The 14,632-nt window shown below is 40.9% G+C and overlaps 1 protein-coding gene across 1 annotated transcript in view; it reads right to left on the reverse strand.

Moving 5' to 3' along the window:
- Positions 1–935: 935 nt before the first annotated feature.
- LOC144827838 (E3 ubiquitin-protein ligase TRIM11-like) overlaps positions 936–14,632 on the reverse strand; it is a 321,289-nt gene continuing 307,592 nt past the window's right edge. Inside the window, exons 3-4 of the mRNA XM_078686004.1 lie at positions 5,745–5,975; positions 936–983 (exon numbers count right to left, since the gene is read on the reverse strand). Of these exons, the coding sequence (XP_078542130.1) occupies positions 936–983; positions 5,745–5,975 (279 nt within the window). The remainder of the gene's footprint in view (positions 984–5,744; positions 5,976–14,632) is intronic.

Here is a 14,632-nt window from a genome sequence, read left to right on the forward strand (position 1 = left end):
CATTTTTGATCCATGTCTGCATGTCATTATTGTAAGACTGGACGCAATAATGCGAATCGCACACTATTAGTGTGGGGAACTCGCGATCGGCATTTTCAAGCACCATCTTTAAAGATCTTATTTTATCTCGCTGAGCTGTACAGTTTCTGAGTGATTCAGTTTTGGTGATTATCAGTCTGAATTTACCTAAGCGCCAGCGACCTTTAACAATCGCGCACGCTGCATTGTAAGATTTTTTATCCACAATGAAGTGTTGTGCAAATCTGTCCATGTTGATTACACAGGTGTACTGTTCTAGAGGCAGAATTTCGATTGGCAGAGGATATTCATGTTCGTATTCCAGATTTTCTATTTTATTCATTTTCGGATCAAATGCGTGTTTCACGTCTTCTTCAGCAAAATAATTTTCCCATTGTATCCATATTGGATCTAATGCCATTGCATGTGGAATGCTTGGAGTTGTTACTGCCTCAAAGGCTGATACTGCTGTTAAAACAGATATCCTTTTGCCTTGGGCTAGGGCTCTTTCTTTTGCTACAGCAGTTTGAACTGCTGTCAGAATTTTTTCAGTTGAACTGAACTTCATTTCAGCTTGTGTGTACAAGTGTGATTTATAAGCTATTGGTACAGTTTCTTCCTCATTAGAGGTCAGGTATGTGAATCCGCATCTTCCTGGTATGACTCGGATTACAAGGTTGCTTTCGTTTGCGCGTGTTTGCAGTTTTGTTTCAGTTAACATGTCTGTTTGTAATGTTCGTAAAATTTCTGTGTGTTTCTGAGTCCAATTAATTGGTTTGAAATCAGGTTTTAATAATTCGTAAAGAGGTTTAATCCTCTCTGCATAATTTAGAATTATGTCCTTCTGAAATTCAGGAAAGCTAGTATTGATTGTAAGTTCTTCAGCGTTTTTGGAGTTTGGAGTACTGCACACTTCTCTAAGAAGTTGTCTGCAAGGCTTTGGCCTTCACTTGATAATTCATATCCTAAAAACAGGACACATAGGTGAGCAATTTGTAACTTTTTAAAGTTGAATTTGTACCCTTCAGCTGCGAACCCAAGTATTATGGTGTTAACTCTTTTCAAGTCTGTCTCCAGGTCATCGTCTGTAAGATAGATGTCATCGACATAAGATAATGCCTCATCATCATACATTTGTAGTAACTCTGTTACCCTCGCTGAGAATAATCCTGGGCTATTCTTGAATCCCTGTGGGAGTCGGCAAAAACATTTTTGGGCCCCCATACAGGAGAAAGCGGTCAAATACCTGCTTTCTGGTGCTATGTTTTGACAGAAGAAAGCATTTGAAATATCTAATGTGGTTTTATATTTTTTGTGAACGATATTATTCATTAGTGCTGCACTGTGTGAGTTTTGTACTGCAAATGCTTTGCAGCAGGAGTTTAGGTGTCTGTAGTCCAAAACTAGACGATATGAATCGTCTGGCTTTGAGGCAGGAAACAAAGGATTGTTCATTTGTGAGGTGCATGTTTCAATCACCCCCTGGTATTCAAGTTGATCTAAGATCTCTTTTACTTGTTTTTTAGCTTCTTGCTTGACAGGGTACTGCCTCTGAGCAGTAGGTTGATTTTTTAACTAAATTTTGTGGTGAGGAGATTCCTCATCCAATCCTACATGATTTTTATATAAAGCAGGGGCTTGGGCCACTGCCCATTTTCTAGCAAATGTGTATTTTTTTATGAATTGGAATGTGATTTGAGAAGGCAGGCATAATCATTTCTTTGCCATGTGGGCACTCCCTGACAAACTCTGGTGGCTAGTCTTTCTCAGCTAACAGGATATCATAGCCTTTAGATAAGTTATCCCAAAAGAGACCTCTTATTTTCCTAGTTTTGTCCCCCTCTATATGCAATGTTATTTCATATAATTTATGGAGTATGCTAACTCTGGTATCTGCAGTTTCCACCTGAATGTATTCATTCGTGTCCACTTTCTCCAGAAGATTCATCAGGATCTTGCGAGCTATGGTCACTTCTGCTGCGCTGTCTAGCATTGTCTGGGCCCACTCTCCATTTTTCAGTTGTGTCCTCAGAATCCTCGGCATATTTTATTTTAATACTTGCTACCTTCTTTTTTGGAAATTGTAATTTTTTACTTTGATGAGCAGGTTCCTTGTCTTTGGACTTGACGTGCTCTTCTTTGTGTTCTGACCATCCTCTTCTTTCCGATTTCTGTGAGGAATTCTTAACAGATCGAGAGGGACGTGTATCAATATCTTGATATCTGTCAGGTTTTCTCAAATTGTCCCTATTTCTAAGGTTATATCTTTTTTCAGAGGGCTCCCTTTGGGGAGACTTGCCTCCTCGTTCTGGAGATCTATCTCTTCGTTGAGGAGACCTTCCTTTGGACTGAAACTGTTTTTCTCTGGGAGTGGTTTGTTTATTACCCTCCCACCTCTTTTTTGGAGTGTTGAGATTATTTTTAATAAAGGTTTTTTCAGGATTTTCAGTTAGTTGTTGTTTTAGTGGTTTCCCACCCAAACTATCTCTACCTAGTTCTTCATAGGATTTTTCTATGAATCTGGCAAGTTCAAAAGGTTGTTCTGCTATGTCTGTTTCTTTCAATTTTTGGCGGATCGCCACAGATGCTGCTTCTCCTTTTATGTTGGCTAGTAATATAGCCGAGACCTGCTTAAAGTCTTTCAGTAATTTCATACCCAGAGTTAAAGCAGGTTCTGGACCGTATTCATTTTGAATCTGTCTTAGTACGTCTGGTATAACCACCATAGACGGAACACCATGTGCTTTTGTGTATATAGAAGCAAAGACTGTGCCCCAAGTGTCACAGTCCTCCACATGTGGTGCGATTCCCATTGGAAGACAGATAGTCAGAATTCTGTGTTTCTCATGAGGTTTAGTATCAGGAAATACTGCCTCTATTTGAGTGATTTTTTGAGCTAACCAGAATGGAATTTGTTCCCGTTTAGCGGGTATTTTGCCAATGGCTGATAGTATATTCTGTGGTGTAATTTTATTTGTGTTCCCCTGGTGAGGTGTGTGTTGTGGAATTTTTATTGCTGGTTGGACTGTTGAAGTCCGCATGACATATTGGACCAATTGTCTATGTATTTTAATTAGTTGTTTTATCTGAGCTAAAAGTTCCCGGTCCGACATTTTTTCAATGTCTGGATGTGGTGTGTAGATGGCTAGAACCGGCCATGTGGCTCCTGGTCTACCTAGTGGACTGAGCCTGGTAATGTGATTTTGATGTTTTAGGGCACCGTTGAACCAGAGCAGGTGCTCTTGGTATGTTAGTGGAATTTCAACATCCTCGACAGGGGCGAATTCCTCTGGAGATTCCTCTATTTTGTAATAGTGGAAGTCGCGTGTTATTGGATTTGCTTCAGTAAAATGTATCCTTGAATAGAATACCACTGTCTGCCGATATTCATGGGCCTCTACCACAAATATGACTGTACCAACTCTCGATGATAGTCCATTTTCTATAAGTTTAATAGTTATAGTTTTTCTTACATTTACCGGAATGATTATAGCATTCAGGTCTTCATTTTGGAGACTTGTGTCATCCGCTAGGAGTTGAGCTGCTATTCTAGCTCTATCCCTTTCGTCATCACTTTCTCCCATTTTACTGACTGAAAGTTGCAGAGCAAGTTTCAAGGAAACAAAGATTAGGTGCACAATATTTTGGAACACTGTATCCTTCAACGTTGACTAAACCAAAAACTAATACATAGGATTCTCATCCTACTAAGTTCTGGCGTATATTAACCTTTTACCCACTCCAGACGTCTATTGGAGTTTTTACGGGAAAAAGGGGTCTTTGTGAAAAGCACGACTGAGTTACTCTAGTATCTTGCGTTAGATTATCGCCTTACCAAACGTTGGGCGCCATGTAGTGTAGTTCCTATATTCCCAATAGGCTCTGCGCATTGGAATAACATAAACAATAGTTTAGACGTAGGACTGAGGTCATCTAGGTCTCTACTGAAAATGTTAGACTTAATTATGTATGCCAGCTAGTTCAGAGGTCACCAGAAACTTTCTAGAATGAACAGGAAGGAGTTAACTTTCCTGATTAGACAAGAAGGGATTGGGTTCTGACAACCGCATAAACATGACAACTTTGCTCCCCCCAGAATAAGGAGTATATCTCCAGAGTCATGTGAAAACAATAGACAGCTATTTCACTCAGTCAATCGTGCATGCTTAGTTTCACCAGAAGTGCAGAGAAATAGAGAGACAGGCGTTTTCAATAAAAGGTGATATGTATTGAGCACTCTTCTTTCTCATGCAAGAGAAATGAATTGCCACAATTGCAATAGTTATCATGAAGTAAAGTGCGTACAGTAAAAGGAGTATTATGAAATATTACTGTAAAAGCATTTATATGGTTTCTGAGCCATATAATACTTAAAATGGATAAAATATATACATACTTAAAATCATCGACTAAACATGCTCAACTGGTTCTTCTAAGATACGCCTACCCCGGTGTACCTAACCTAAGTCTAGTACGTGGGAAGGAGTAAGTGAGCTGCAGTTAAAGTTAAGTTAGTTTTGCCAAGAATCTGAATCAAGAATTCTCTGAGGATCTAATCAGCTCTGCACCTTGGTTATAGAATGAAGGAGGTCTTGTATCTCTCTCTCAGGACTCGATCTCCCAGCAACCCGCAAGGGTGACTGGAAACACTGGAGCTGGATTTCTCGGCAGGAGAAAAGACAGCGTCTCTCTCAGTGCGTTAATGGGAGGGTCGGCTTCCTTCGGCACTCGCATCAGCTGGGCTTCGGATAAGTAGATAGCCAATCTGCTCCAAACCACCGTGTGTTTGCTTAAGGCAGAGGCTGGTATATTTATACCTGGAAGGTGCCAAGTTTGACATAAGGTTGGACATAAGACGTCACTAAGAACTTGCAGATCTTTCAGGAATCTCATGAGTTCTAGGACAAATCAAAACAAAAGCTGGGGGAATTCCCAGGCTGCTGGAGGCTTGGTTTGTTTAAAGAACGCATTGTACTTTCTAGGAGTCTATGGGAGTTGCCTTGCCGTTTTTGGACTGCATTGGCTATGACTAAATATGGATATGATTCTTATGCCTTTATAAGGATATGATTTGTTATAACCACATAAGGGCATGAATCGGTAATATTTAATTAGGGTCCTAGATACATTCACAACAACTTCAGCAAGACTTTAAATGTTACTTCTCTCCCTGACAATTGTGCTTTGGGTTTAAAAAACTGATAATCCCTAGCTACAGACTACTTTCTGGTGAGGGCAAGGCTTTGTCCTCAATTCCTCTGAACTTTGGAACTCCCTCCCAGTTTACATTAAATCTATTCCTAGACCCTGGCCTTTCAGAAAGGCTCTACAAATCTCACATTTTAATAACTAGGTTTCCACAATTTCAATAGTTATGCATCCTTCATAATGCTGAAGCATAAACAAGATACCCGTGGGTGGTTGCTGTGTTTACAAATATATTTTAACAAAACATAATAATCATACTCTTCGTAACATGTCAGGCTTTTAGTGTACCAGGAGGTCACTCTATACTGGGCCTGTATATACATTGCAAAGGCTGTCAGAACAGAAGGATTGCAGTCAGCTAAACGTGTATGTACATTTCTTTGGGTTGTCAGAATACAGTATGTCTATACTATTCCTCTCAGTTGATCAAGCATGTTCTCCACATACATTCAACACCTCACACGCCATATGAATGTAGCACTTCTTTATTGGCTTGTATTTACTAAATAGTGTCTCACCTTCAAGAGGTCTAGTGCTGGTACCTTGAATTTGTTCTCTAGATCTATTATCAGGGCTTCGAGAAAGGTGATTTGGTTGGTCAGTTTGCGGATATTTGAATTTTCTGCCTTGTTTATTGTATTCTCCAGCTCCTCCAGTTTCCTGTTGAAGTTCTGCTCTTGTTCGCTCAGTTGTTGGCGTATCCTTTCAATCTCAGTCTCAAATTTCTCCTTCTCAGATCTCACCATATTCTGTCGGCATTAAAGAAATGAAGGTTAGATTCAATGGAGCATTCTGTGAGCACAAAGCATCCTGGCAGAAATCAATGCTTGGACGTATGCCATATTTAGGGGCACAAGCAGTGCTAAGTTAAAGCTAAGCTAGAAAAACATGCGTTTTGAATTGGCATACTTCTTTTGCCTTCCTTCTACTGTCTTTGTTCTCCTCTCCCATGAACACAGACCTTCAGTGGGCTACATACTTTTTCACCCACCTCCCCACTAAGCTGTGTACTGCCCACCAACACAGATCAACCCACTGAGCTAGGCATGGCCCAGGTACACAAATCCACCATTTATTTATTTTTATTTATTTATGAAATTTGTTAAGCACAGGCAAATACCCAAAGGCGTCTCAGCGCTGTAGATAAAGACAGATCAGAAAAAAATAGTAATGAGGATTTATTGATTAAAAAGCCAAGTCTTTATTTTTCTCCTAAAGAGAGTGAGAGTGGGACAGGATCTGATGTCCGTATCGAGTGAGTTCCACGGTTCGGATGTGGCAAAGATGAAACGGCGGTCACCCCATGAATCTGTTTTAGTCCGGGGCACAGTCATCAACAAGGCATTCATAGAATGTAGTGTTCTGTTGGGGGCATAGAATGCCAATAAATTGATGAGAAAGCGAGGCCCTAATTTACGGGAGGCTTTGTAGGCTATACAAACTGCCTTACATTTAATTCGATTATTTCCCGCCAACCAGTGATAGTTTTGGGGTCCCAGAGAGCATTCTTGCAGCTGCATTTTGTACAGACTGTAGTTTGCGGATGACTTTATGTTGAGCATTGATGAAAAGTCCATTACAATAGTCTAGAGTTGACATAACAAAAGCCGTAACCAGAGTTTTACCTGAGTCAGGGGGGAGAAAAGGAAGAATCTTTTTGATGGATTTAAGTTTGTAAAACACAGTTGAAACAATGGAATTTGCATGTGCAGCAAATTTTAGTTGATCGTATAGCAGTATCCCCAGATTTTTTACTTTAGTGGTTGGTATGGGCGGAGAGCCTAATTCGGCGGGCCACCATGATCCTGGCCAATTAGGGGACAGATTTCCAAAGATCATTACCTCCGTCCTATTGGAGTTTAACTTGAGACAATTGGTCGTCATCCAGTTACTGATGGTCGCCATACCTTGTTGAAAATTAGCCGCAATTTTATCTCCGTTGTTTTTTATTGCTAATATCAATTGGGTATCATCCGCATAAAATGTTAGGCTCATCCCAAAGACCTTGATAACCCTAGCTAGATCTGTCACGTAGACATTAAATAGCGTTGGACTTAGGGATGAGCCTTGGGGGACGCCACAGGGAAGTGTCATCCGGGCGGAGCTGAAGTTGCCCAGTTGCACCATTGGGGTGCGGTTGGAGAGAAAGGAGGCTAGAAGATCTTTGGCACTGTTCCGAACACCTATAGCGTTGACACGGTCGATCAGGATGTTATGATCGACCGTGTCAAAGGCCGCAGACAGATCGAGCAAGATAAGTACTGCCGTCCCTCATTGATCTAGAATTGTTCTTATCTCGGCTGTGACTTTAATAAGTGCTGTCTCGGTGCTATGGTGTTTGCGAAAGCCAAACTGGGTATCATCTAATAGGAGGTGATCTTAAATGTACTGGGATAGTTGTATATTCATCAGTTTTTCTGCTAGTTTTGCTGCAAAAGGCAAGCTGGCAATAGTCCTGTAGTTGTTAGGGTCTTCAGCGTCCAGGTGAGGTTTTTTCAGAAGGGGTTTGAGAAGGGTGTCTTCCAGATGGCAGGATAGACCCCTGTGGAAAACATAAAATTAAAAATTTCTGTAAGTTGGGGGACTACTATGTCAGCTACCGAAAACAAAATTTGAGGAGGACAGGGATCATAGGCAGAGCCTGATTTGATGGTGTTCATGATCCTGGAAACCTCAGCTATGTTGGTAGCTGAAAACTGTTCAAAAGTGGGCTGGGTAAGTTTTCGTGACGTGACCATTGGATTTTGCACTGTCCACCCACCTCTCCCACTGAGCTGTGCACTGCCCAGCAGCATGGACCGCATATACACCTACTGAACTATATAATCATCACCCACACATAGCCCCCTGCAGAGCTATACCCTGCCCATGCACATAGTTCCTAGTGCCTTCCAAGAAGCTATGCACTGTCTCCCACAAAGGCCCCCACTGAACTTTGCACTGCACACAGCCAATCACTGACCTGTGTACCACACACCCACACACCCGTTGAGCTGTGCACTATTCACCCACCTGCCCCCGAGATGTGCACTGGCCACTCACACTAACCCCCAGAGCAGTGTGCAGCACACACACCCCTCACTGAGCTGTGTAGTACGCATCCACTTCCACCACTGAGCTGTGCACTGTCCACTCACATAGATCTCTATGAATCCTTTCTCCCACACAGCCCTTCTCTAAGCAGGGCAGTGCCTATCCACACATCCCTCCAGTGAGCTAAGAACTCCCTACCCACAGAGCCTAACACTGAGCTGGACATTGTTCACCCACACAGCCCTCCACTGAGCTTGGCACTGCTCATCCACACAGGCCTTCACTGAGCTGTCTGATACACATCCACATGGCCCGAAGCCGCACATTCACACCTACATAGCCCCTGCTGAGTTGTGCACTGCCCTCTCAACTCACCCACTGAGCTGTACACTACTCACCTGCACACAATCCACACAGTGATGTGTGCACTGCCAACCCAATAAGAACATTACTGAGCTGTACACTACCCACCGATGCAGGTGTCCACTGCCCATTCAGACAGCTCTCCAATGAGCTGTTCACTACCAACCCACAAAGCCCATTATTGACCTGGCAACTAACCACTCAGAGAGCCCTCCACTGAGCTATACACTGATCACCAACATAGTGTTCGACTGAATTGTGCCCTGACCACCTACATTCCTAATGAGTAGTAAACTGCTCACTCACATAGAACCTCACTAGGCTGTGTGTTGCCCACCCACACAAACAACTGTCCATTCACCCACAGAATCACTTATACATTTAGTCACTGATCAAGTGGTAACACTATCAAATGTACTCATACACCTATATAGACATTGACACATCAGCAGTCATCCTAGTCAGATATGCAGTGATGCTACTCACTCATGAAAAGAATCAATCCCACTTACATTTACTCACCTACACAGTTATACACACACAACACCTGATTTATACATACACATAGTAAATCATAGTTACTATGTTAAAAAATCACTATTACAAGTATACACTCAATCATACAGTTACTCTCAAAATCACTGATTCTTACGTATACTAATTTATATACACCAACTCTCATATACAATGCCTATTATTTTTCTACTTTATTGGAGATGTACCACTGACACAAATATTCACTTACCGACACACAAATAAACACAATCAGACACCCAAACAACTGTTTCCATAAGGACTCCTAAACTCATATACCTAGACGATCAGCCACTCACATATCTATGCATAGAGTTACAACCCCCCACCCAACCACAGAAACACTCAGTCTCCCTTACAAATACTCAGCCAACTAATCAATAACTAATATAGACACTCATGTAGTTAGTGACTAATTGATGCAGCAGGTTATACAACAACAGCGACAGTGATACACACATTCACATAGTTTGGTTACTAACCCATATATTTGGTGAGACACATTTAATTACTAACTTAAACAAACAGTAAGACAGCGACTAAATCCTCCATCCAGACAGTTATATATCCACTCAATCTTCAATACAGATTGGTATATTTATAATAATGTTTACATTTCAAACAAAACCACATTCACTGGATGATGTAATCAGTGATGTCATCAGTGATGTCATCAGTGAAGTCACTGACCATGTCATGATGACATCATCAGCAATGCATTGCCGGCGCGCAAGTTATAGTTAGCACAACTAACTATAACAGAGGAATTTCTATGGTTTTGTACGAGTAAAATGTTCAGCTAACTATAACACTCATGAAACATATGTTTTTTTCAGTGAATATATATATAAATATATATAAATATATTACCTACTGGTGGTCGCCAGTAGGTAGTTATAGTTAGGACCTACTTTCCATAGGAAATCCACAACATTCTATTTGGAATAAATTTGGCGCTGGTGTGAATTTCTCTAAGAAAATGGCCTGCTCTGCTCCGCTCTTTTCCTGAAAGTTTGAAGTTGATTCGTCAAGTGGGGGCTTAAAAAAAGGAAGTCCCAAAACGTGTTTTCCCCATGCAATTTTCCATAGGGACCTTTAGCCAGGGCTACAGCCCGAACGGCTGAACGGAATTACACCAAATTTGGCAGAGAGGTAGAGTTTGGTTCGCAGATTGTGCTTTTTGTTAATAGTGATATCTAGAGACAAAGTACTGTACGTGTACCGCAATCCGTACAATAACGAGCAGGAGCTGCATGCTGATTGGATGTCAACTGTCTGTCAACACTCCAAACCAGGAAGTGTTGGCAGCCATCTTTTGCCTCAGTAGAACTGAGTCACAATAAAACAGTGAAACAAAGTTGAAAATTAAGAAAAGGGTGCAGTGTAGAAACATCCTGACCCTCTAGGCCTGCTCAGGGGGTCCTACATGGATCTTTAGGGCCAATTTTTTTTTTTTTAAATAAGAAATCGCGGGGTACCCGTATGGTACTCGTACTTGGTGGCAAAAGAAAAACAAACTAGAAGTCTGTTTTATTCTTAATTAGCCCCCGAGGATGCCAAATCCCGGGGGCAATTTTTTTTCCATGATTGGGGGCTTGTAAGGCCTTCCAAGCCACGGGGAACGCCACCCCTGGGGTTTTATTTTGAAGTATGCAGGAAGATCATGGCCCCCCTCGTAGCCCCGGTGGACCGCCACCCACTCTTTTTTTTTTTTTTAAGTATGTTTTTAGCCCTCCCCACATGCCCCAGGGACCGCCACCTTCCTGGGGCAGAAATATTTAAAATAGAGGGGTCCATGATGGCACGGACACCCCAGCCCCGGGGACCACCACCACCCAGGGCTTTTTAATGTTGGGAGGGGCTCGCGCGGCCTCCCTCCTGGAGCCCTTGATGGCCCTGGGGATGACCACTTCCCAGGGCCGGCTCCTGCAGTGTCCCGGGGTGCCTACCCCCGGGACACAGCTGTTTGCTATGGTAGGGCAGGACCATCGTGTTTCCCACTTTACCACAGCAAACGGCTTTCCTTTTTGAAAGAGAGAGCAAGTTAATGTGCTCTCTCTTTCAAGTAGGAAAGCAGATTGCTTTTCGTTAGAGAGAGCAGCATAGAAGCTGCTCTCTCTGACAAAGCAATGCCGGCTCTCGAAGGACGCGGGGAGCCGGCTGGGACCGTGGGAGTATTGGGGTTCCCCCCATGGTCCCCAATGTTTTTTTTAGAGTCCCGGGGGATGGGGTCCCTTTGCAGCTACTTAAACATTCATACATATAATTTCTGCAAAATCTTTTTTGTGTTGGGGAACAGAGTATTACCCCATTGAATTTGTCATCCATGTATCTTCTTTACGTTATCTTTATTTGAATTCCACTTTATTTACAGTATCTTTCTACCTCTCATCACAATGAGTTCCACAGCATAGCGTCCGTTGCAGTGTTCTTAGCCTTTTTATTCTTTTGCTGACTTACCAGTTTGTGTTCAAGATTCGCCATCTTATTTGTGTAGCTTTCATTTGTGTATCTTTTGTGCATCTTCTTTTGTATCTGACTTTGTTTATTCAGTGCTTGATCCAGTGTCCTGAACATATCAGTACATCTGTAGACATGTACTTTACTCCTTTTCCTTTCCCTCCCTCCACCCTAATTGACAACGTAATGGGGGAAGTCAAAGTAAGGCACTTCTGTCGTCACTGTTTTAAGTTTGCAACACAGTAGGTAGGACACGGGTTTAGAAACCCAGCCTCCACCACTCTGGACCCTCCTGGCCCTTGTTGCCACCTCGTTTGCTGTGTCTTAAGTATTTAATCTTTGCACTTGACCATGGTCCTCCTACAGTGTATTCTCATCATAGTCCAAGCACATACAATCCATCATTTTATTTGTTCTTGCCCATTCTGTGTGGTGGTATCGTCAGCACCTATTGCACATTATAGAATACCTTGAGTGTACCCGCCCTCAAAACGTCTCCACTGGCCATTGTACATGAAGACCTTGGACCACCCTTTTTATCCATTCTTGCACCATGAGATGTAATCTCTTACCTCTGTTCTTTAGTTACAGTGTTTTATCTTGTTTTGATTTGTATGTCATTACAATCAAAAGTAACATATTCCTGTTTATCCTAAATAGCACTTGACACAATGCATAGTGACACTGTATTCATTGTATTTATATTTCGAATGTTTTCAAAATAATAGACACTCAAGTACAAAATATTGTTGCTTCATTTCCAAAATAAATATTTAATTTATTTTATGACAATCACCAAGTATGCTGATATTACAGTAAGGATAAAATGAAGTGTTTATGTTTTTGTACAAGGACCTACAACACATGAAATTCAGTATGGAAAATGAACAAAATAATTTGGAAGATGGTTTTGAAATTAGTAACAGTGTCATAAAAGAGCTGAACATACTTTTTACAAGTAGCGGGAATGAAGAGGAAGATATGAATGCTGCAGATGTCAGTTGTGATTTCCTAGACGAAATCTTGGATGCTGATTTTGTGGAAGCATTAGATGACATCGAGTATGATCATATGACTTTTGAAATTGATAATCAGGAAAATGAAATACATGATGAAATTATTTTAGAAGCTTTATTAAATTATGAGATGCTACAAGAATAAATGTATTATTATATAATAATAATGGTTTGAAACACTCTTATTGCAGAATTGTATTCATTCAGCTAATACTGAAGTATTAATGATGCAAAGTGGGCCTTAGGGCATGGACTGCTTCATACCGCTATACAGTATGTCTGTATCTTTACACTTTCAGCAAAAACTATCACACTTTTGTTTCAAAATTGTAGCGAGCCACACAGCACAATGTATCACATTTATTTTCTATTACCACCTCAAACACTGATATTACAGTAAATCATTTTTTAGAATAGTTGCAATGTATCCAAAAATGTTTTATGAAAGCAGTTGAAACACTGATATTATAGTAAACAAGTTTTAAAAATAGTTTCTAGGTATCACAAAGTATTTTATGTGAGCACCACAAACCTCGATATTACAGTAATAAAGTTGTGAAAATAGTTGCAGTGTAGCTTAAAATATTGAACATGAGGAGAAAAACACACTGTAACAACAAACAACAGTAAAGAAGTTGTGAAAATAGTTTCAATATATCACAAAAACTCATTTCACTTCACTGAGAATATGTTGCTTTTCTATTGACAGATCTAATATCTTACAGATGGAAAATGTCACTTACCCAGTAAGCATTTCTTTTTGGCATGTAGTGCTGTAGATTTAGATGCTTTTCATAGTCCTGCCATGTCGTGTTGTGTTTAGCCGAGGTAGTAGCTATAACAAAAAGGCTTGATAAAGGGCCCTGACTTTGAATCAGAATATGAAATAGAAGAATAGTTGATAACCATAGCCAAGAAAGGCAGCAAGTAGGTGTTTGTATGTGTAGATGATGTGTTGATTGAGTGGAAGGTGAATAATGTAAAAAATAAGAAAGGCTGCAAGTGTGCAAATTACCAACTGCCTTTAGAAGGGGAAGTAGTTACAACAAAAAGGATCGATAAAGGGCCATGACTTTGAATCAGATTATGAAATTGAACAATAATTGATAAGCCTTGCGAAGAAAGGCAGCAAGTGCGCCCATTTTCCACTGCCTTCTGCCGGGGTAGTATCTACATGAAAAAGGCTTGATAAAGGGCCTTGACTTCGAATCAGAATATGAAATTGACGAATAATTGATAACCCCAGCCAAGAAAGGCAGCAAGTAAGTGTGTGTATGTGTGGATGATGTGTTCTTTGAACGGAAGATGAATAAGGTAAAAAGTAAGAAATGCTGCAGACGGGCAAAGTAACCACTGCCTTATCAGGTAAGTGGATCTTTGGATACCCAGCTCATTACACAGACTGTGAGTCACAAGAAAGGATGCAAGTGTGGAAATTACCCTCTGTTATTCACAGGAAGTAGTTACCAAGAAGGCTAAATAAACAGCCTGCACTTTGGATTTGTATTACAAGAAGAATACTTGATAACCCCAGCCAAGAAAGGCAGCAAGTGTGATAATGTCCTACTGCCTTTGGCCGGAGTTGTAGCTAAAAAAAAGGCTCGATAAAGGGCCCTGACTTTGAATCAGAATATGAAATGCAAGAATAATTGATTACCCCAGCCAAGAAAGGTAGCAAGTGTGCAAATTTCTCACTGCCTTTGGCCGGGGTAGTTGTTACCATAAAAAGGCTCGATAAAGGGCCTGTACTTTGAATACGGAAATTAAATAGAAGAATAGTTGATAACCATAGCCAAGAAAGGCAGCAAGTAGGTGTGTGTATGTGTAGATGAGTTGTTGATTGAGTGGAAGATGAATAATGTAAAAAATAAGAAAGGCTGCAAGGCTGCAAGTGTGCAAATTACCCACTGCCTTAAGTCGGGGAAGTAGTTACAACAAAAAGGCTTGATAAAGGGCCATGAGTTTGAATCAGAATATGAAATTGAATAATAATTGATAAC

This window comes from Lissotriton helveticus, chromosome 4_1, assembly GCF_964261635.1.
Source record: "Lissotriton helveticus chromosome 4_1, aLisHel1.1, whole genome shotgun sequence".
NCBI classification, from domain to species: domain Eukaryota; kingdom Metazoa; phylum Chordata; class Amphibia; order Caudata; family Salamandridae; genus Lissotriton; species Lissotriton helveticus.